Below are 23,906 nucleotides of genomic sequence, written 5' to 3' on the forward strand. Positions count from 1 at the left end.
CTTTTCTAGCAGTAGGACTCTCCAAATATCTATTGAAATGACTGTTCTTTTTACTGTTACGGGTGCTAAGTGTCCCATTTATGTAATTCAACAGAATTTGTTGATGTGGTTTAGACAGCGAAAAGTATTGTGTACTGTGATAGTACCTTTTGAAAGAACTTGCTGATTATGTAGTATACCTCAGTTTTCATTGTAGGATAAAAGGAAAATATCTGTGAAACTATATAGAGTTAAATTCCTAAATTATTGCTTCTATGCTAATTGTATGAGTAGCATCTATAAAATTAATGTGGTGAAGTTTACTGTGACAATTCCTGCATTTAACTTCTAGGTGTCAGTTTCTTGAATTGTTTGTCGTTTGTCAATTTCTTGAGTTCCAACACCTAATTTGGTAAGTTTTTTAAAATGTCCTATAGGGAGCAGGTTGTTTGTTTCATTGAGTAATTTATTCCACCATATATCTTACTATACAGTACATTTTAAAGAACTTGGCAGGAAAAAACCCATGTGCAAGTAACTGGACAGTACCAGTGGCTTAGCTGCTAGCTCTTGTATTGATGGTAACATCTTACAGAGCAACTCAGAGGATATATAGGCTCACCTTGGATTTGACCAACTGGAAGTGGTGTGGCTAAGCACTGCCTCTGCACTAACTGTTGTGGCAGTGTCTAAAGAAGCCTTTTGCGTGGTTGAAGGTCTTCTTGGGGCTGGACCAACAAAATAAAATGGCCCAGGTCAAGCACACTCAGAACTGATTTAGCCAAATATCTAGTTCTTGTGTGTTTATGTCCTTCTTGTGATTGCACAGTGGTCTACCAAAGCAGCATTGCAGCTGTAGCTGGGAGAGGTGATCATCTGAGAAATAGAATTGGGACCATCAGCTTTCTCCAATAAAGATCATGATAATCTCGTTCTGAATGCTGGGACTCAGGTGATGGTCTTTTCTATAGCCTGAGATAAAGTCCATATTTTGTAACACCCACAATATTGTGCTGGTCATCGGGGATTTGGAATGGAGAGGTGCTCTGTACACCTCCTGTTGAAATTGTACTGCCGTAGAGGCAAGCTCTGAAGGCCAGGGGCAGAGCGTGTTAGAGTGTTATGATGGCATGTGGGTCTGAGTTCTCATCCCTGCAGAGTGTAGATGCTCAGGGAAATTTAGGCACACAGACCTGGCTGTCTAAAGAATTATCAGTGGGGAATTTGTTTTATGATCCTGCACATAAATGTTTTTGTAAGACTGAGCCTGAATGTCTTTCAGCACCTAGAACGGTTTATGCTTGTGCTACATGTTTTAAAATTGTCTTGCTGTATGATTATGACAGGAGAAATTAAATATTGCCACACTGAGTGTAATTAATATCCTAATTATTTTTACTATATTAACTATACAGTCTACCTTTTAATTAAAAGGAGAGTAAACTAGTTGCAGTGGAAACAATTTGCTCACAGTGCCAGAAATGAATAGTAAGTACTGTTGAAAGTGTCATCAAATGCACTTAGTTTGTTGGTTGCTTGTATCAGATATGCATGAAAACCATTGGAAGGCAGTGCAGCTCTTTTAAAAAAAATATAAAATTTGACATGTGGAAAAAGAGTGGCTAATATCTTGTTACAAATATCTGGAATTTAAATGTAAATACACTTTCTTCTAATGTAAGAATTGGTCTTGTTCTCATTTGCCCCAAGTATTTAAACTTCTGTAATCTGACTATAATGAGCATTCCAGGTTTTTTTTCTCTAAAACTGAGAAATATTTTTCTGATGGTGGACTTAGCAAATACTTTCACTCTAAGATTTATTAATTTGTTGCTATAGTTGCATACTCTACAGTTGAACAAAGAAAGCCTTGGTCTTACGTTGCAGTTCTTACTTTTTCTTGTTATTATTGTTATTATTAGATTGGAAGTTTTTCAGGGCAGTGTCATGTCTTTTGCACATTTTCTACAGAACATCTGCTATGCTTGTAAGTAAATGACTGAAACCCTCAGCTTCTCGGGCAGGAAGCTCATTTGAAAGGATACAAAGCCAGAGATTATTTGTTCCTTCTCAAGTGGACCCAGATAACTGGGCAGAGGAGGAAGTAGATACCGGACTAATATGGACAGTGGTGGGTTTGAAGGCAACCCTGGTTTGGAGGGACCAGTTATGCTTTGAGGTAGGTAGAATAGCTTGAGTGGAGAGAGGGAGGTGTTTCATTTGTAACTTTTTCTGGTTTATGGGCGTTTATTTGTAATATTGAAGTAACTTTTTTTTTTTCCTGTGGAAGAAATAGGCTGCTTCTGAAAACTCTGATTTGTAGTACAGTTCAAGCTAAAAGAAAAATGATCACCCCTGTTAGCAGTTGCAGTGCTATTAGTTTGCCAGTTGGCAAGGAACACACTTTCGCTCCTGCTATATATTACAAGAAGTGAAAGGGTGAATAAATACTCAATTGTATGATGTCTGAGTAAGAATCCTGTAGAGGTATTATAAATCATATCACTTAAACAATGTTTTCAGACATTTGTCCTGCTTTATTTTTTTTTCTGTAACCTATGTGTTTATGGAAAAGCATCATTTGATTATACAGTACATTAGTTGTAGATTTGCATTGGTGCCTAAAGTTAATAAACCCTTATCTATCATCAGAAGAATCAGAAATCAAGTCAGAGATAGGCTATTGCAATTTTAATGGTAATAGCTTTTCCAGTAAGAGGTTACAGCCTTGAAGATTATAATATTTTTCTTTTTTTCCTTGTAAACTGTTGGAAAAAACAAATGGATTTTTAAAGTTACAGTACGTTTCAAAAGCATTAGAAACAAAAAGCCCAGTGAATGTAATTAATATTGGATTGTTCTGACTTCCCAACAGCTTCCAAAAATACTTTTTTATGTTTATGCTTGATAAAACAGTAATAATACATGTTTGAAAATTGAGGTATAGCCAGTACTTTTGGCATGTAGAAGGACAAATAACATTTGGTTATTTATATTTTAACTGCTAATGTTCTGTGCTGTAAGATTTTGCACAAAAAATGGCAAGCTTCAGAAACAGAGATTTTTATTCCTTTCGGCCACTTGAACCATTTTCAGTTCCTTTCTGCCTGCAAAGTACCAACTTCATAAATTGTACCACAAAGGTAGAAGCTGTTGAGAGTTCTGCTATAAATCATACTTATTGGGTACATGTACTTGAATAATAAGTCAGTCATCAGACTCCAGGTTTGAGTGCTTTGTCAGATTTAAAAGAGGATAAGCAAAGTTTTGGGACTCAAAATAGGACCGCAGCCCAGGAGTTGTGTTCCAGCAGCAGCTTTTCTTGTATGCAAGAATACGGAGCTTGTGAGTTGGCTAATGAAGTATTACATGTTTTCATGTTTTTGTTCTTTGGTTTTATTACTGCATACTGCTTTTTGCTCGGCTTTTAGTATGTCTGTTGTAGAGAAGAAAAATTACGGGAAGCTTAAAAGAGTGAAGTCAAACATAATATTTAGTTTATTTGAAGTGACGCTTTACCATCTGTGTGCTCAGTTATGGGGGAAATAAAAAAGAAATATAGCAAAGGTTGCAATAAGAAATCATTACAATGCTATTGGTATGTTTGAGCTCAGTACTGTAGGTACTTAAACAGCCCACAATCACTGCAAAATTTGTATCTCAGCATACAGAGTACCTACTGGTGAGTCAAAGAACTGAAGAATATAAACTTGTTTCTGGAACTGTTCTTAGCTGGTAAAAATTTGGTAAGCAGGCAAACGATTATTGTATTTTGAAGAGGGGAAAAAAATCTATGACCTCAAAGTTGATTAATTTTTCCCACTTCAAGTATTTGTCAAATACTGAGCAGCAGTCGTTGCTACTCAGGGTGATGTACTGCCCTATTTATTTGTACAATCCCAGGAAAACATTCCAGTTTTATAATGCACATGCAGTCTTTTATTTTGATTTTTAGACGGTATTTTGTGTCTCTTTGAAGTCCTCTGTAGTAGTCTGCCAAGCAATTACAATATAGCAATTTAGCATCAGAAACAACCAAATTGATACAAGTACGTAAACTGCATTCGTATAGATTGTGAACTGAATGGATTGTATAGGAGTTGCTTATGAAAGGAAAACTTACTTCCTTTCTGTATAGTTGCTGAAATTATGCTTTTTGTAAAGGGAAGTCTAATAGTGCCTTGCACAAGTAAGTTTCATTAAGTAAAGCCAAGTCCTTCCATTTAGCGTGCTGAAAATACATCTGTCCAAGGAATTAGTGCAGAGCAGCTCCAATCTCTCCAGTCTCACACTAACTACTCAATATAGAAAACTCCTTTAGATAAGGGTGAGGGAAATATTTTTGTTAACTAGAAATGTGGAGACTAACATTGGCATGAAGTAAGCAAGAACATTGGGACTGATAACAGCATAATAACAAATCCAGACTCACTCCTGTGGAGTCACATACTCATTTCCAGTGATCCTTACCTCCAAGAAAGTGGTTAGAAAACTGAGTAAGGGATCAGAATGAACCACAGGCATAAGTCATGGACAAGATAAAACCTCTAGAAAGTGATTAAATATTTCGATCTTTAGCCAGGGAAACAACAGAATTCTAACTCTTCAGGACTAGTTAAGGTTTACTAGGTGTTTTCAGAATTCTTACATGCTTTAGCAGCAATTGATAAATAGTATCAAGCTAAGAGTACTATTTTTATTTGTTTTAACATGATTTACCCAGTGTTAAAATGAATAGTAATTCAGTTTCTCTGTACTTTCAGCCTTCAAGATAGTGTGTCTAACCTCAAATATACATTGGGAATGCAACAAGTAGAAATTTTCTGATTAATCAGCTTTTGTTAGGAAGTTTTCCAATTATTCTGAAGTGGAAATTGGTGTCAATTTGATTTACCTCAAATTCAGGACAAAACTTGTGCTCTGTCTGAGGAAACTGAAGGCTCAATAGCTGGGAGGTCAGCATAACCTCTTCAAAATACGGAAAAGGTTTCATGTTGACCTTTTTTTTACACTGCTACATGTATTGTTTGTCTGCTTATGAAGTTCTTGGCAAGGTAAGTTCCAGATGCAATTTTGTATTTTTCAGTTCTTTGCCTCACTAGTTGGCACTTCATGTGCATTTTCTGGCTTTCTTGTAAGAGATGCTGAACATTTGCAGATGATTAGATGATCAATTAGGTTTGGTCTTTTGAAACTGGAGTAGGTAGCTGCCATCCTCCATTTAATGTTTTAAGTGATTTGGTTTTGTTCACAAAGGCAAGAGTAAACTTAAACCTGAATGTTTTGGGCAGAGATGTTTCAGATGGAATTTCTTTAACAACCTCAGTGAGAGGCTCTAAGAACAAGCTGAAAATTGCACACTAGTGCTTTGTATACTGTGTTGATGAAGAGGATTTGGGAATGGAAGAGATGGGATTATTTTTTTTTTTCTTTTTTGGTCAAGGGTGCTGACTATGATTTATGAATTCTGAAAAGGAAATACTTTAATGTTTCTGCTTGAAGAATTGAGATATCCTTATAAATGGAGTGCTTCAGCATTACCTGGTTCAAGTACAGATAATACCTCCCAGTAAGAACATGCTTGTGACAGGCTTAGTCATACTGGAACAAACAAAAGTAAATGACAAGTATTTGAGGCAGGTGTAACAGCTAAAGGGGATACAGAAATCACTTACACAACCCTTGGAATCATACATTACCCTTTTTTTCTTTTTTCTTTTTTTTTTTTTTAATTTGCTATTAAGCTTCTCTTTAGAATCTGTTCTTTAATGAAGACTTAATTCCATTTAGAGCTTTATTTACCTTGAAACTTGAGTCTTATTTAAACTCAGTCTCTTGAATCAACCAAATGTTCAGAAGTATCAGGGATATAAAGAAGTCATGTTCCTTGGGAGGCAAATGGAGAAATGTTGTTCTTCCTCATTTGCATGATAAAAGTGCTATCAAAACATAAAGGCAATTGAAAAGATACTGTAACTCCCTAAAAAAAGAAAAATGTTGTTAAATATTAATGCTAGACACATGAAATAACAATACCAAGTACTTAACTTCTTTTTTGTCTGTAACTCTTGGAAATATTTACAGAAGAGGTGAGCTTTCTTATCTGTGTCTTCCTGATGCAGACAGAGGCATTGAGAAATATTTTGTTCAAAGTCATCCTCTAGGCCAGTAGCAGAGCTACAGATTGGATCAAGTCTACCGAATCCTGGTCCAGCAACTAGCCAAAGTTTCCATAACATCTATGGCTGTAGTGATCATGATTTATGGAGATCCCTAGGCTGCTATACCAGCATATTATGTTATTTTTCCACATCTCTACCTAGCTGGTAGCATGTGTGCAGAGTGGGTATAGTTGATTTTTGGCTTTTTGGTGCCCAAACTATATAGTCTATTTTTTCCCCCTAAGTGATTATAGGATAGTTGGAATGGCCAGCAGGTTGGATTGGGACTGTGGGCTACGAGTTAAACCACTTAAATAATCATTAGGCTAACTGCTTTTATTTAGTAAGGTATGTTATAGTTGCCAAATTTGTATTTCACAAAAATTCATAAAAATAAAATTTATATTTTAAAAAATTACAAATAGCTGATGTTGGCAGGGAACACTGGAGATGAGCTAGTCCAAATTCACTGCTGAAAGCAGGGTCAGCTGGAGCGGGGTTGTTCTTGGCATTGTCCGTTTGAGTATCTCAAAACATAGAGACTTGATAAACTCTGTAGTCAACCTGGTCCAGTGTTTGACAGTACTCACAGAAAAAAAAAATAATTCTTTTGTTTAAGTGGAATTTTTTGTATTTCAGTTTGTATCCATTGCTGCTTTTCTGTCACTGGACACTACTGAGAAGAGCCTGTCATCTTAACTCCCTCCTGTCAGATATTTATACACACTGATAAGATCCCCCTCAAACCTTCTCTTTTGAGGCATGTTCAACATGGTCCATGCTCACCAGAATCCCCAAGTCCTTTTCTGCAAAGCTGCTTCTGAGTCAGGTGACTCCCAGCCTGTATGGGTGCATGAGGTGTCCTCTCCAGGCTGTGTCTCCTTCCATGGATTCCTGTCTGCCCATAAGTAGTAGTTAATTTCTCATTTATCAAATGCTTTTCTCTAAATTAGAAATCTTCAGCTGAGCCCCATTTTTCTTTACATAGTTGTTTGTTGGTTGACACACACACCCCCCTGCCAAAAAAAAAACAAAACCCAAACAAAGCCTATGCTTTAGATAAGATCTACATAAGAGCTAAAACTTTGATAGAAATCCGACTAGTGAAGCTAGGGGGTCATATGAGCTGCAGCATGCAGGCTTCTAGAAATTAGAGAGCACTGTATTCACACAGCATTTACAAGAAGTGATTAAACTGGATAATCCATGTGGTTTTTAAAGTTGGAAATTGGGATCATCCCCCTCTACAAATACTCCAGTTTTAGGAAGGCATGAAGGATGAATGTGGGGGTGTTAGGAGGCCTCTTAGCTTGTTACTACTTCATTTCTAGGTAAAGCACATGACTTGCCTCATCCTTTTGTTTGAAAGATCGTATTTGGTCTTTAATGAATATTGTTTTGGGTAAGGCGAAAGATGATTTTATTAAAAAAAAAAAAAAAGGAGAGGAGAAAAAAAAGAGAAAACTCACAGCAAAGAAAGGATTCTGAAACTTCATACTTCAGCTTCTCTTCTGGAAGCGCCACAGTGAGATTCCTAACCAGTATTGTTAAAGACTTAATGATGCTAAACACTAGATTCTTTTCTAGTAACAGTTACTGTTTTTCTACTTAAGATTCCTGTGTCTTGGTATTACATGAATCAGGGTAATCAATGCAACGAGGTGATTGCCTAAAATTGTTAGGTCAGTAGCTATTATGAATGAAACAGCTAAGCAAGGTTACTGAAACTGATTCAAGTATAGATCTGACCTTTTGTGAAACACTAGATAAAGTCTGTTTCATGGGTTGAACTTTTCTTCAACACTTACTATATGTAAGTTTTGTGTTCAAGTTTTTAACTCTACTTCTGAAAGGTTACAAAAATGTGACCTTTTAGGTTGTATTATGCATCCATAATATCGAAGTAAATATAAATCAAAGATACAACAGGGATGTATTCATGTGCTATTTTCTGGATTTCTTTTTCAGGCTAAAGTTACTCTGTGATTTGCATAACGTAGCTGTATCTATTAGCTATGTAACTGACCCTGCAAAAGAAGTTGTAGTTGCTGTATTCTGTATGTTTGACAGTAAATTAAACATAAATGGCCCTTCTTGAATTTATCATTGGACGTTTTGTTTCCGGTACTAAGGCAATTAGATACTGAAAATGTTGCTATTGTGTTACATATGGTCATGCTTTACAAATAAGTCAAAATTATTTTTGTTTTTAAGGAGCAAGTAATTTGATCCACTTGTCTTGCAAGAAATGTATAGGCCATAAAGTTAGATGCTGCCCTGTAACTATAAAATTAATACAGCAGAGCTGACTATTTGTGGTAGTTGACTTCTGTTTCAACTGAAAACAGATGTTAGGCATCCTGTAGACAGCCTGTTCTTTTGCAGTTGCTAATACTTATGTAAGGATTGTGTAGCAATAAGCATCTTGGCAAAGGAAGAGGAGGTTTGGCTTGTTAAGAGGTGTTTTTTGGTGCCACATTTGTTATTGAAATATTTGCTGTGTAGCTCTGCTGAGAAAGGCATCTTAGCCCAAGTAGTTTACAAGTGGAAACTGCAGGGCTAAAAGTTACAGGAAAGTTTTGGAGTGTCTCACACAGTTTCTAGTTTAAGCGCTTTACTTCACAAAGTAGCACATCCCTAGTAAAAAGGGATTTGTTTTAATAATTGACCTGGAAAGTCAAGCATTAGATGAGTTAGTGGATGTGTGCTTCATGTAGAAATTAGTGTTTGGTCAGTCTTTTGTGACGTGATGCTGAAAACAAGCCTGAGAGAAACAAGAGAAAACAAGCTGAAAGATACTTTTTTTTTAAAAAAAGTAGAAAATAGTCAGACTCCTTAAGCTTTTAATATGCCTCACTGTTCCTACCTGCGAAGCTGGTGATGTTTGGAAGTATACCAACAATAGCATTGTTAATTTAATCATATAGATATAAATTTATGCATGCAAAGTTCTGCTTTTATGAGTTATGGTTGTGAATTATTCATCTTATCTGTGTGTTTTCTAGTCTGCGTATTTTATTGTAGTGTTTGTATGTGCTGCTGGGCTGCAGTTATTGGTGAGATGCGTCATACCTCAGTAGGGTGTTTAGTAAAAATGGGGGACAAAGAGAAGAGAAACCTTCCACATACAAAACATTATCACAATTCTTTATATTTACTGAATATGATGTTTTAGGAGAAATACAAAGCGGCTTCTATCAGGTTGTGAGATTTTGTGACTGTGTGTGTTCAAATGTTGATAAGCAGTGAACTGAGAGTGGCTGATGCTCTTTTCCCCTGTCACTTAATAACAGATTATGCTTGGGCATTCTTCCAGAAAATTCTGAGAAAAACCTGCTAAAAGAGGAAAATCAAATGATGCTAAAAAAAATGAAAGCTGTGCTTTGTCTCTCTGTGATGTTTTGTCACGTGTGTAGGCTTTACTCTTCCATATTGCATTTGTATTCTAGTAGAATGTAAAGGCCTTTATGAGAGCGGGTTTGGTATGCAAGGAATTGTACAAATCAGTGATGAAGTCCCTTCCTTAAGAAGTTCATAGTCTAAAATGGGGAAGACATGACAAATTTGTTGGGTGCTTGTTTTGTAACAACTGGATGGTGTGGTCAAGTTGAAAGGATCTTCTGAGCAGATCAGTTAGGTAGTGCGCTATCTTCAGGCATTTCTCATCCTTAGTTTGGTTTTCATTTTGATGGTTTGTCACCATTCTTTGTGTGCAAAACCACTATAAATTTAAAAGATGTGAAAAATAGAAGTTCTGAAATAGAATTTCATTCACAAGGCAGTTATTAAATAAAACCTCTAACTTAAATTATTGTTGAATGTTTGTAGATATTATTGGGTATTTCTGTCACAACAAATCCTGGGGTTTGGGCCAAAAATTCCAGGAAGTTACAGTATGCATGTGTGGTGCTTACTGTATGCATTTTGTTCTCCACCTTTTATCAATCCATGTAGTATTATATCAAAATACTTAAAATGAGTAATTGCCAGGCTGTTACTGCTGAAGTTTATTCTTTACATGATCAGATTTGGAAGGGCCTTGCAAAGGTGAGAGAAGAAGCAGTTTGACTCTTGCACAGTTTGATTTCTGACTCTGTAGATGGTACACTGTACAGCGTCCGGGTTTTGAGAAATAGCTGTTTCTTTCCATGGCTCCATGGGGAAGGAAACAAAATATTAGGTGTCAGGCGTCTTTGTGTTAGGAAAGACACAGGACAGTCTGTTTATAGCACGCAGGAATAACGAAGCATGTGTGGAAATACATGGGAAGATGAGAGAGACTGTAAATAGATCATCACCTCTTGTAGTTGGCAGGACCATACAAATCGCAGTGAAAGTGCCTTAAAAAGGTGACTTAGGAGGTCTGTGGCCCTCTTACGCTGAGTTTTGGTAAGTCTTGGGTGTCAAGTAAATTCCAGAAGACTAAAAGAATATGGATTCTGACTGCAACACTTTTAACTAGGCAAGGGAGAGATGACCAGAAATCACAGCCTCATATTCAGTATGGAAAACTCACCACAGATTTGTTTGATAGAAAATTGAGAGAGAGGAATGACAGTTGTTGTTGTTGTTTTCTGGAAAATCAGTGATTGGATGATATCATTCCTTGATATTAAACAACCAGTTGGCTTTACCAACCAAAATTACATGTTTCTACTGAGGCATTTGACTTTAACATTTGACCTTTTAATTTTAAAAATAGCACTGTGTGCATGCAGCACATTAATGCATGTTAAAGGGACTCAGGAGTGGTTAACAATGGTTGCAGCAATCGACAGGTAAGCCTGTAGGGGGTTGATTTAATGCTTTGGAACTCACTGCTTCAGAATTCACCAGAGAGAAAAGTTATAGATGACACAAGAACTGTAACGGTAAACTTCTGTGAAGACAAGGCACTCCTCAGGAAGTCTGAATACCACAATAAATTGGGATGTGTTCAAACAAGATTGATTTTATGGATTAATTTTATGTGTATAGATATACAGGACTAAGGAATGCTACAGAAAGAGCTGTGGCCTGGAGTGTGTACTCCTAGAAGAGGGTATGAGGGAGAAATGGGTAGTATACTGTAAGATTCTTGCCCGATGCAGTGTCAGAAAGGCAGTTACAGTGGCCTGAAATGGCTCTGAAAATGTAGGTAGTGAAATCATACTTTATGTCTGTGTACAGCTTTGTTGATACTAATACATTTTTTTAGTGCTGCACATGCTTCTGATGTCTACGTTGGAAGAAACATACTGGCAAAATGAATGCAGAGAAAATGACATTTAAAGAACTAAAGTGAAAAGATTGTTAAAAAGAATGAAAGATGACATAAGTGGCTTTAAAACTTGATGAGGAGAAAGTGCTAACTGCTAAAGCACTCTTTAATTTGGTGAAGAAAAGTAGAAAAAAGCATAAAGCTGAAAGTCAGACGTTCACCTTGGAAATAAGGCAAACATTTTGACAGAGTGATTAACCAGTGGAACAAACTACCAAAAAAGGTGGTGGTTTTCCATCTCTTGAAGGCTTTCAGGTCAAGAATAGATCCTTTTCTGGAAGTTAGGCTTTGGCCAATACAAGTTTACCATAAAGGAACTGAGGAACTGTAAGCTTGTACAACCCTTTGTGCCTGTGACATGAAGCTCATGCGTGCTGCAGGTACTGTTAGCACTGAAAGATCTCCGAGGCCAAACTCGTGAGGCACGTGTCCAGAGCGGTATGTGCCTAGGGAAGAAAGGTCTTGAAGAGCTCCAGTTGCTGATAAGCGGATTCTCCTTCCTGAGCTTGATGCAGGATAACTATGGAGAATTGAATAGCCTGAGGTGCCGGGAATCGGAGTAGATGATCCTAAACTTTACTGTGGATCTATTAACTTAACTTCCAGTTTCCCTGTACAAAGCCATGCCAAAGACTTAAATGGAAATTAATCCTACTGCTGGCTGCATTCGCTTCCATCTACATAGCTATGGTCATAGAGGACAGAAGTGCTATGCAACTACCAGCTGCCCTACTTGGTAGTTTTTTCCACTTTTTAGAATTACAAGTGCTTGCTGACATAGTCCTTCACCCCAAGAGCCAGACAATGTCAGTGTCTTGACGCTGACAGATGACTGACAATGTCAGTGTTGCCATCTCCATCTCGGTTTGTTGGTTGCATTTAAAGACTTTAAATGACTTTAAACCTTCAGAGTCTTGTGAAACCTTAGTCTTGTGTCTTGTTGGCTACTTATTTGTATGTTGCTGTATTGTTAGTAATTCTGTGGGACAGCAGAGAAGCAAGTGTGTGCTAGTGGTGCATGTGTAAGACTACTACAGAGGGTAAATAAATAGAAAATTGTGGAAAAAACGTCTTCAAGCAAGTTGGCAAAATTACTCTGGAGTTGTAAAAGAATTTACTGGCATCTCTTACCTATCATAGTATTTAATTGAATAGCAATCATTCTGATTTTGCTGGGTTATGCATCCTAATGTTACCTGTTTTGATGGGGACAGTTTGGGCTGCCTTGCAAGAAGGTTTCTTCTTTAGAACAAAAATAAAAAACCTAAAAGCATTGTATATGTTTACACTTACTAAAATATTTCTTCTTTTAATGTAGAATGACCACTTTTAGTTTTTGACTCTTTAAAAATACATCTGTTCTGCATTTGGTTTTAATTTTCTTTTTTTAGCAGAAATCACACATCAACACTAATCTCTTGACAGCAATAAACAATCAAGCATGAAGACAGACTGCCAGAAAACTCAGAGTAGTGGGGGTGTATAAAATACCCTTTCTTCAGTGTCTTGCGATTTCTTCTGTTTATTTCAGTAGAACTTGATACATCGCTTCTAGAGCATTTCAAATTCTTCATTTAGGCAAGGGTATTGTGTCATGTAATTGTCTTCGTTACAAATAACATAGAAATCTGTCTTTTGTGCTTCAGCTTCTGTAAATCTGAGATAACCCTCAGATTCCACTTGTACAGTGGTAGCATGAGGAAGCTTCTACAAGGCAATAAGCTTTTGCAGCTGTCTAGCATAATCTCCACACCCTCAACTTCTGCCATTTGCCGTGTGGTGAAGGGAAAGGTGACTTCAGAAGAGGATGCGTGGTGGGTCATTGGTATAAGTGCTGCTCTTAAAGGAGAGTGAGTTCTTTGAGTGCTCATCTGAGCAGTCCAGAAATCTTGCTGAGCACATTTAGTGTGTACTTTGTGCATAAATTGCTGCTAATTTTCTTAAAGTGGACAGACCTCTGGATGGATGTTCAAATGACAAAATAGATTCTATAAAAATAAATGTTATTGACAGGGTTTTATAAATTATTTCACAGCTGCTGAGAATGACCTTCTGTTTGCATGGCTCATAGTTTTTTGAGAAAATGTATTACTGCACAGTGAAAAAGAGAAAGTATTTCATGTGTTAATGAAATATTGGAAAACTAGTATCTGAAGTGATCATAATAAACTTGGTTGTTACGTTTAAGAAGTACTTCCATTAACTTTCATTACATTTTTTGACTCTTGCCACAACTGAAAATCACAGTGCTTAAGATGTAGGCATCCATTTTGAGCTCTAGCTTCAGATTTCCACTTGGAAAACAGTAACCAGAATTTCACATAATTAAATTCAGCATCCCTTGCCAGAGATTTCACTGGCAAGATGAAATTAACATTTCACTGTGAGATGAAATTGTTATTATTACTGTTCGTTGTTTTGAGGACTGAAGAAGCTCATTGGTGAGCAGGTAACAGTTTACAAGTGAATTACAGTAATGTCTTTCATATCTTCCAGTCTCTGTAATAGAAAATGATTTTGGATTAGGATCTATATTTTATGCTTATGCTAATGATTTCTTGTTGCTGAGAACATCCTTTGAACCAATTTCATTGTTGTTTGGAAATGGTATTTAGCAAAACTCATTTTGACAGGGAAAAATTTCTTTCAGAAAACTATTATATAGAGTTGGCAGCCTTGAGGAATTGGTTCCGTGATCAGAATAGTAATGGTAAATTTTCAGTTGTAGTTGTTTCGTGTAGAGTAAATGAAAAAAGATACTGACCGTTAGACTTGGTACTGTGAAACCCCTTTAGGAATTTGGGTCATTATTCTTTGTGTTAATACTTAGATTCTTGAACTTGGGTTTATCTACGTGTTGTTTTCTATTTCTTACTCTTCACCAGCCTCTGAAATCTGTATTTGTGTAAGTTACTTACTGAATTGTAGCACAAAGGTAATAAGCTGGTTTCTCTGAATTGGAAAAAAAATATTGTTATAATTCATACATGTCTGGGTAGTATGGAGGGAGAAACGAAAACATTTTCAGAAGAAGCACCTGCTGGTTCTTGCATTTTGGTGTTGACAGTCTTTAGATAATAGCTATGATATTCCTTAAGTCTCAATAAGCAAAATAATTTAGTAAAACATTCATACTGCATTTAACTTGCTTCTTGTGTAACTGGTGTCTTTCCATAGAACTACAAAACTGTGAATCCATGTACTAGTCTGAATTTACAATAAAACATTTTAATTGTTCTTTTCCTTTCTTCCTAGAATATTTTCTTTCTTGGACATAGTTACTTTGTGTCGTTGTGCACAGGTTTCCAAGGTATGTACTTCTGTTGAGTTTTTTTGTTGTTCTTCAGAATGCTATTCTCTTAATTACATGCAAATTGTGGGCTTTAGGGCATTCTGCTTCATGTTAAAAAAAAAAATCAAATAGTTATCTCAGTCTCTTTGTTTATTAAAACAAATGGTCCAGTTCTGCATTCAGATGTGGATTTAGTTGCTATGTACTGGACTTCTGTTTAAAGGCTGTGGAAAAGGTATCTAGTCATGTATGCTCTATATCTGGAGAAAGGATTAAGCCCAGTTTGGCATAATGGCATTTGCTTTTTATAAAGCATGTGTCTGTATAACACTTTTCAAATGCATTTTCTGCTTAAAATTCCATGTAGTTCAGTTAATGTGTGCACCATGTGTCTAAGAAGTACATCCATCGTTTGCTTGCCAAGTACAAAAGGTGTTAAGTAGATGGACTACTAGTAGAGGAAAAAGGCACACATAAGATAATAGAGAAAGCATACCAAGTGAGCTTTTATGTTTAGCTAGTCTTGATTTTTTTCTTGAATCATAATAATAACATTCTGTTCCTATATCAAGTGTGTAGGATGAAGTGAATTCTCAGACAACATGAATGAACTTTATTTCATTATTTTCTTCCTTCTCTCAATGAGGATTGGGTTTGGTTCGGTTTGGTTTTGTTGGGGTTTTTTTGTGTTTGTTTTACTGTATAATTAAGTGTGTAACTATTTCATTCCTACACCTATATCACTCTGGCCTGCAACTTCAGGAAGTTTTAACAAAACGTGAAGCTTTGTTAGAACCTTCAGCTAAAGCCTAGAAAATAGCAGAAGAAAATTAAAGTGATTGAATAAATTGTGTTTTTCTCTCAGAACTGCTACCTGTCAGTTGGATGCTGTATGCTTCTTTCTATTTTTCTGAGTTTAGTTGTGTTTCTCTGGCTTTTTTGTTTCACTGTGAACAGCTATGGCTTTGACAGTGAAGGATAAATTCTTGAACACATACACGTAACTCAGCATGTGTAAAGGAAAGGCCTGATCCTAATAGTGGAAAGTCAGCAGTTTTCTGAAAGGTTTCTGTTCCTCTCAGAATAGTAACTAGTGAGGTTAAGGAACTGTGGTTTCATTGGAAGGAATACTTTTCTCCATATAGATCTAGCAAAAGTAACTTATTAGACAAATTTACAAAAGCTTTTTTGAAAGTGGAGGGTTAAATCTTGCTGTGTCCATGTATGTACTTTACATTTAATTTCTTGCTTTCCTGCATGTTTTATGGGCATAAATTAGCGTTTGAAGCGTAATCCATTTAGATTTGAGATTCGTTTCCACAAATTATATGTTTTTAACTAGTTGCTATTGTAGACTACTAATATCTACCATTATATTTCTTTTTTAAAAATGCTACCTGAAATGGTATATTTTGTTGTATTTGTTTGTTATATTTGAATTGCTGAGAAGCAAATCAAGGGAGCAGGCAGTGGAGGTAATAAACTGTATTTGTTTTCTGTAGGCATGGAATGTTTTAGCTCTGGATGGAAGCAATTGGCAAAGAATAGACCTCTTTAACTTTCAAACGGATATAGAGGTAAGTGTCTCTGGGTTTTTTTCATTCCTATGGTGATGTTTAAGACCATAGCCCATTTTGAGTATTCTATAGACTGTGCTTGCCTTCACATGTTTTAAAGGCTAAAGTTCAAGATAACAATACTGTGAAGGGGCAAATAGGAAAGAACTGTGTATTTGCTTTTTTTTTTTAATAAGTGTTTCGATTTTGGTTGCCAGCTATGTATCAGATAATTTGCATATATCCTATACATACAGGGCTCTAGAAAGTCAAAGCTCATTTCCAGAAAGTAAAGGTATAAATGATGTCTCTGGGTGGAGTGAGATCCTCGAAATCACTTTCACCATTTAGAAGGTAATTCAGTTGCTGATCCCGAGTCTCTCTCTGAGGGTGCCATCTAGTGCTGAAGGCTTTCTGGACGCTTGGCTATCAGAAGTGGAGATTGAAACAAATCTAAAAACTTTTCTTACTGCTGACTTGCCTACGTTTGATTTGGTGTGTATCTGATTACCATTTTATGAACATTTGTTCTATAGTGTTTGAACCTTGCCTGAAATGCAGGTGCATGTAGATTAAAGACCATTTCAGCATATAATGAAAGGATTAGGGCAGTTTTGTCTTACTTAAGAAAAACATGTCTGCATTAGTGCCATCATAGAGTGCATAACAAAATAAAATATGACATCTGAAAATGAAGACAAAAATCCATAGGAAAATACAAATCCTGAAATAAATCTGAACTGGTTTATTACTTGTTGTTTGATGAAGTGTATTAAATTTAGAATACAGTAATGAATTTGCTTCTGGATTTTATGTTTTCGTTTCTTAGTTGCATGAATAAAATCCAGATGGGTTTCATTTGGTATATTTTGCTAACCGTGGTTCAAACTGTTCCTAAAACTTTACAGTAGTATATAGGGTAAATTTTTTCACCAGTCTTTTAAAATTTCATTGCCAACTCCTCTGCTGTACTGATGTTAAACATGAGGATCTCACAGAGGCAGGAGAAAGATTTTGGCATTTGCCTCTATCTAAATGTGTCTAAGTAGACTTGGAGCTTTAATGTAATCTTTTCAGTTGCCTTTAAAAAGGTTCTGTTTCTCATTTGCTAAGAAATAATAAAGAAAACTCCACAGGTCTGAAATCCTTCTGTTGGTAGGCTTTTCTGTGTCTGAAATCCTCCTGCTGTTCAGAAACAGGTGGTATGGGATTTTTATGTTTTTGATGTTTGTCTTAGGTTGTACCTAGTGGCATTGCCCTTTGAGACACCATGTTTGTAGCATGGGATTCAGGAGAAGGAATGAAATTAAGTTATGGTTTTCTTTTGCTATAAGAAGCTGTTGTGGTTTGGAGCAATTCAGTTACTCCAGTATGTTATATTTAAGAACATTTGTAATATAAACCCCTTAAGTTTATTCATAAGAGTATGTTAAACTAGCAATTATTACATAAATTAGTTTTGAATGAGGTACACTTTCACATTTGATGTCTAAGAACTCTGTTTTTTCTTCAGCTGTTTTAGTAACATTTTTTTTGTCGATAGATTTAGGACAGGTAAAAGCTGGTAATTGTATTTGGCAACTTTTTGCTCAGTTGGGCATTGTACTGTTTGATGTTTCACATAACATCAGGCAGTACTTGATCTGAGACTATCACATAATGAAAAATAAGGTTTTGTGAAATTTTCCGTACCTAAGACAATGCGGTAGAGAATAAAGTGAGGTGAAAAAAAAGCTATAAAGAAAAAATGTTTCTTTTCTATCACAAAAATGTGTGAAGATCTTCTTGAAGTTAAATGTGACTTAGTATTTCTTGATATGTGGAACCAAATGTAAGCTGGGGTAATTTGAAAAATTTGTTTTCTGAATGACATTGAATTATTCAAACAGCTAAACACATTTGAATGCACTGAAGTTCTTTTTTTGAATATGCTGTTTCTTGGATTCTTTACATGCCTAAAGAAATAAATGGGTTTGGGAAAACTTACATCATTATTTGCTTCTATTTTCTTTTAATAATGCGTTAGGGTTTGGCTTTTTTTTTCTGCAATCTAGATTGAATTTGCAATATATATTATTTGTTGAAGACTTTATCCTTTACAGTAAAGTTATTTGTCCTCTGCTGAGAAATAACTGACTAAGCAGAAAGCTTTAAAAAATACTTCATTCTGTTTGTATAATGATTTTCTGGTTTTTTGTTTGTTTTGGTGTAAATTCTTCTGAGAGTTAAGAAGAACAATGTTACTTATGGACTAAGAAACAACCTCTGATAAGAAAATATTTTTATATAGTGCTAGCCAGGACTTTGGTGTTAGAGGTCAACAAAAAAACGTTGTACTGTTTCAGTGAAGTTATTGCCATCACATGTAAAGAGAAAAAAAAATATTCACTGCACTGACCTGTAATTTTGTAAGTATTCCTTTAAAAAGAAAAAAAAAAAAAAAGAAGAAAATAAAAGGTGGTTTTAGGTATTAGTCTTGTTTGTTAAATGATTAATGTTGATTTCTTTGACCTTACCTCCCTAAAATTAGACACAATGTGATGTCTTGTCAGCTTTTGCAGTGGCACCTGCTTTTTGCTCTTATCTTGGTTTTCCTACAAAAAAAAAATAATTATTGTAGTTTAACATTTTTGCGTAATGCTACTTTCAGATTGAATATTAGAAGTACTGTGCTATTCTGCTTACTCCTAAGGTATAGCAAAATGCACTTCCAGGATAGAAATAAAAAGCCTTTTGTAGCAAATGTGGGGTCAAGTAGGAAGCTTTGTTTGTAAGCTGTTCTTCAGCTTTTGACAAGGTAACAAGGCATAAAGTCTGTAAGCTTCACAGTGTGAGAAGTTCTTTGGCAATCCCAAGTTTCAGGCACAGACACCCAAATATATATGACACTGAAGACTGGCAGTGGGTTCCAGCTGATCTTCTGAAGGCAACTGAAATGGCTGCTCCCACCAAGGTGCTCAGCACCTTTCAGTTGCAGAGGCAACCATCCCTATAGCAGGGACTGTAAAATGGGACTTAGCAGAGGCTGTAGCTGTAGTTCAGTGATGTGCTAGCCTAAGCACATCTTTTTGGACAATTTAAACTTACGTGCTGTAGTAGTACCTGGGATCCTTGAGGAACTGGCATGCCTGCCATTCTGCCTCTGAGGCAGTTCTTCATGTTCTCTACACATCTGACAAAACTTGCAGATCATTTCAGCTGTCTTAATGGGCAGGTTTTGCTGAGGCAAAAAAACGAGCCATATGTGATAGACTGAAAAAAAGAGAGAACCAAAGTTTGAATTGAATAGCACTTCAGTGTGAGCGGAGATTCTCAACAGGTAACTGTTTGTTCTTAAAGCAGCAAAAAAAATTCAAAGAGGTGTAGTTCTGGTGGGGTGTAGCTTAGGCTGGTCTTCACTCCCAGCATTTTTAATTTGGTTAGAATGCAATGTCAGTGTAAAACTCAACAAAATCTTCTTTTTATTTGGTTTAAGGGTCGTGTTGTGGAAAATATATCAAAAAGGTGTGGTGGGTTCCTGAGACAACTTAGTCTGAGAGGATGCCTTGGTGTTGGAGACTCTTCTTTAAAGTAAGTAAAGTCCTAGATTGAGATATTACTTATTTCTTGATGTCAGGACCAAAAGCAATTATTGTTACATTTGTTTGGGTTTCTAAGTACTGACTAATGACCAAAATGGGATACCTGAGTAAGTACCATAATAATGACTAAATGAGATATCAGTTTGAGATCAAAGTATAGCTACTGCTATTTTCTGGAAATGAACAAAGAAATGAGAACTGTGCTTTTCAGAAATGCCTCTTTTTCCTTCATTAGTATTATGTTGATATCTCTCAGTTTTCAAGCAGTTAAAATGTTTTCAGACCTATGCTCTGGCATCCTACAATACTAATTTCATCACAATTAGTAGTCCGTCAGTTTATAGTTTGTCTTCTAGTCTGGACAAGAGGTGACACTAGCAATGGGAGGAAGAACAAAGACTGGTACAATTAAGTGCCTACAAAGTCAGGGAAGGCCTAGGACTCTCTTCTTGCTTTAATGTAAGAACAGGCAGGCAACAGAAACATCTCAGGAGTCTCTAAATAGTCAGTGATCCTTCTTTACGCTGTCTGTAAATTGAACTGTGCAGTTTGTTCCCAGAAGGTCGTTTGAACCCATATAACTTGTTCTGTATGCAAACTGTTTAGCTAGATTCCTGTGTGGGTATTTCTCTGAGTGTTTAAATCCAAAGATTCTACCTCTCAGCTGCAGGGTCCCTAAGCCACAAATACATTAGGGCTGAAAGAACAGTTGGAGGAAGCCTTGGGGTATGGCGCTTTGCAGTTACGCATTCCTCCACGGTCACAGGAGACTGGGCTGGCTGGTGTTCAGTTGACATAGTGTGGCCATTCTTAGGTGGAAAATAACAAGCACAAATATTTTGTTAAGCTGTGGGCATTAAGTTAGTATCTTTTGACCTATAGCGCTTTCTAAAATTTAAAAGTCAGTCTAATTCACTGGGGTTTTTTGTCTGTAAGGTCAATTCATCCAGCAGCTAGTTAAGTAGTAGATTGCTTTAGTAACCCAGATGGGCATCCTGGCTTCAGACCTGAAGATTTCCCCAGAGCTTTCCTTGCCTCTAGGCCATCTCCCTAACTGCTCCATGGTGCGTCTCCACTTTCAGGCAGTCTTGCCTCCTCAGAGGAAAGTGCATGTTAATTACCATCTCCCAGGTTACTGGCGACTGCTTTCAAAAAAGAGGTAGCCCCAACCAGAGTTACCTTTCTGCAGTGCTCCTCCCGAGTTCCCAGAGCGTTCACGTGGACCATCCCTGTGCGCTCCGTAAGGAAGGCAGTAGAAGAAGAGTAGTAGAGGGGGGAGCAGGGAAGGCAATGAGAAGGGTGTAGGGAAAATTAGTCAGGACAGTATGTAACAGTCCCCCCACTCCCCCAACTCTGTTTCCACGTTTTGTTTAGGCCTCTAGCTTTTCAGGACAGGCTAGGGAACCGCAGTGAGGGTTCTGAATAGGGCCAAAATTCATAAGTGAATTCAGGTATTAGTGGCATTTGAGGAGAAGGGGAGGGCTGGAGATGGGATGTTTTTAAACAGCGATATATTTAATAAACAGATACTTAGAATGAGTATAGAGCAGTTCAGTGTGTAGCGTGTGCATTGTAGGGATGGTATAGGTAGTCATGCTAGCTGGTAATAGGACAGGCTGAGCTGACACCAGCTACTGGAGCATTACCAGTATTCACACATGCATCGTAACAAGTAACTGATGCAGATGGTCGTGTCTTAAGACACTTCAGGAAAGAAGATGGTTCACCTCTGAAATATATGCAGTTATATTGAAATTAACAAATGAATGATAAATACATGAGCTTTAAGACTTTCAAAACACTAACATGGGAAAGGTGGTATTAATTTTCAGATACTTGTTCTGAAAATTACTTTTCCTGTCAGGCTTTTTGTTTTGAGTTGTGTCCAGATCTATTTAGTTTTGTGGGTGATAATAATTTCTCTGTTTATCCTTCTTCTACATCAACTTCTGTCTAAAAACAGCCAATTATCGAAGTAGGTATTTGCTATGTAAGTACTGAATGTTTGTGGCAGCTCTCTCTGGACACGCTCCATGCTTGAATCTCAGAGGCTAAGTTTGCTGTTCCTCCAGAGTGTAGCATCTTTCCAAGTGATTTGAAGAGCGTCTCGATTGTAAATCTCCCTCCAGTACATGAATTTTGGAATAGCTGTTTTGAGAGTTGAAGTGGAAACTCACACCAGTATAACTGCTTGCTGGGTTTTTTTCCATTGTTTTCAATCCACACTGGAGAGCCAGGAAGTTGTTACCAGCTGAGTGTGTAGTCGGATCTGTTAACCACGGCAAGCCTCCAGACAAAACTGGTTTTGTGTGTTTCCTCCACCCCTGCCAAAAAAATCCATGCAGTTGGAGGAAACATGGGCATAAAAACAGTGTTCTGAAATGCAACGCAGCTGTAAATATTACTCTGCAGAGATGAAAAGAAAGTTTATATAGTTCTTCTGGATAATTACTATAATGATACGTACAGGCTTTTAGCAGTATAATAGCTCCAATCATCCTTAGAGTTCATACCCACTAGTGCACACAGATGCACTTTAATTTTTAAAATCATAAATAAATAATATGCAGCCCACAGGGCTTTCCAGTGGTAGTCCGATAGGCTTAGGTCCCGCTTCTGTATTCTTCAAAGTACGTTCCTTTTCATTTGATGTGGGAGTGAGCTCCTTAAGACCTACAAAGTCTTCAGTAATGAGATGTGCAAAAACTCTCCCCAGCAGCTTAATATTTAACTGATGTGATATTTAAACCTTTCTGTTTATGCCCGTAATGTTTTTAGTTAAGGCGTTTGAAGTCAGTCAGTACTGGCTTATGTATGACAGAAATAAACGCTTTGCTCAAGTGGTATTTGAGAGGGGAACAACACTTGGTTTCAGGAGTTACCTGCAAGACAGAAACTTGCAACAGCAAAAGGAAAAAGCAACCACTGAGACAGATGTATTTGAAATGTACTTTGTAATTACTCTGTGGCCTGAAGGTGAAGCTTTTTGACTGAGGTGGAAGGAGGGAGGGGACAGAGCGCACTCTAGTGACTGTGTTACAACCTGGGACATTATATTAATTCTCCAGCTTTTTGTTGCTGTTTTAGGACCTTTGCACAGAACTGTAGAAACATCGAACACTTAAATCTAAATGGGTGCACAAAAATCACTGACAGGTAAGTCAAAGGGGTTTTTTGTTTGATGGGAAAACTTGGAAAAAGAAGTAGCTGAAGGTATTTTTAGTGTGTCTGCTGTTTTGCAGCACGTGTTACAGTCTTAGCAGATTCTGTTCCAAGCTGAAACATCTGGATCTGACATCTTGTGTAGCCATCACAAACAGCTCTTTGAAAGGCTTAAGGTAAGAAGATTCGGTGTTTTGTGTTAAAGAAAAGTGTTTAAAGAGCTGTTCAGCATTTAATAGAGTCAAAAAGTCAGTGCTGAACCTTAATGCGGTGTATCAGCACTGACTGTATCCTGCATCTAGGACTTCTTGGGTGTAGGCTATGATGTTTGTGTGTGGTCTTTTCTCATGACTTTTCTGTGGAGGCCTGGCACGGTCCACTGGCTATCATTAATTTCTAACAGTGTGTTTAATTTGGGTTTCCCACTGTTATGACTATTTGAAGGCTGGATTTAACTTTATGTATTTTTTTAATTCTCCCAGTGAGGGTTGCAGAAATCTGGAACATTTGAATCTTTCCTGGTGTGATCAGATTACGAAGGATGGTATTGAAGCACTGGTGAAAGGGTGTAGTGGACTAAAAGCTCTATTTCTTAGAGGTTGCACACAGGTACATAACTGCTTGAGTGATCCTTTAGGAATAAAATTTTATTTTGGGTTTTTGAAATCTCCATGAATTAAAAAATACTGTTTTTGTTATAGTCTTTTGTTTGGTGTTATAAGATGTGTACTTTCTTTGGGCTGCTTTGCTGTACTTTTAATTTCTTGTTTCTTTTCCTATGTCTGATTTAATTGCTAAATACAGTTAGAAGATGAAGCATTGAAACACATTCAAAATCACTGTCATGAACTTGTAATCCTGAATTTGCAATCCTGTACAGTAAGTATTTGAAGTTTCAAAAGATATATTCTCTAA

At 36.8% G+C, this 23,906-nt stretch overlaps 1 protein-coding gene across 3 annotated transcripts in view; it reads left to right on the forward strand.

The window, feature by feature from the left end:
• The window catches only part of FBXL2 (F-box and leucine rich repeat protein 2), a 55,725-nt gene that overhangs the window by 15,713 nt on the left and 16,106 nt on the right, over positions 1 to 23,906 (forward strand). For 2 of the 3 annotated variants that reach the window (XM_056334239.1, XM_056334240.1), the window contains exons 3-9: positions 14,656 to 14,710; positions 16,195 to 16,269; positions 19,724 to 19,818; positions 22,917 to 22,985; positions 23,072 to 23,167; positions 23,474 to 23,600; positions 23,796 to 23,870. In XM_056334239.1, coding sequence (XP_056190214.1) covers positions 14,656 to 14,710; positions 16,195 to 16,269; positions 19,724 to 19,818; positions 22,917 to 22,985; positions 23,072 to 23,167; positions 23,474 to 23,600; positions 23,796 to 23,870 — 592 coding nt within the window. Of the gene's footprint in view, positions 1 to 14,655; positions 14,711 to 16,194; positions 16,270 to 19,723; positions 19,819 to 22,916; positions 22,986 to 23,052; positions 23,168 to 23,473; positions 23,601 to 23,795; positions 23,871 to 23,906 lie in introns of those variants that run through there. The other variant, XM_056334241.1, reaches the window with a different exon arrangement.

This window comes from Falco biarmicus, chromosome 4 (genome assembly GCF_023638135.1).
Source record: "Falco biarmicus isolate bFalBia1 chromosome 4, bFalBia1.pri, whole genome shotgun sequence".
NCBI classification, from domain to species: Eukaryota; Metazoa; Chordata; class Aves; order Falconiformes; family Falconidae; genus Falco; species Falco biarmicus.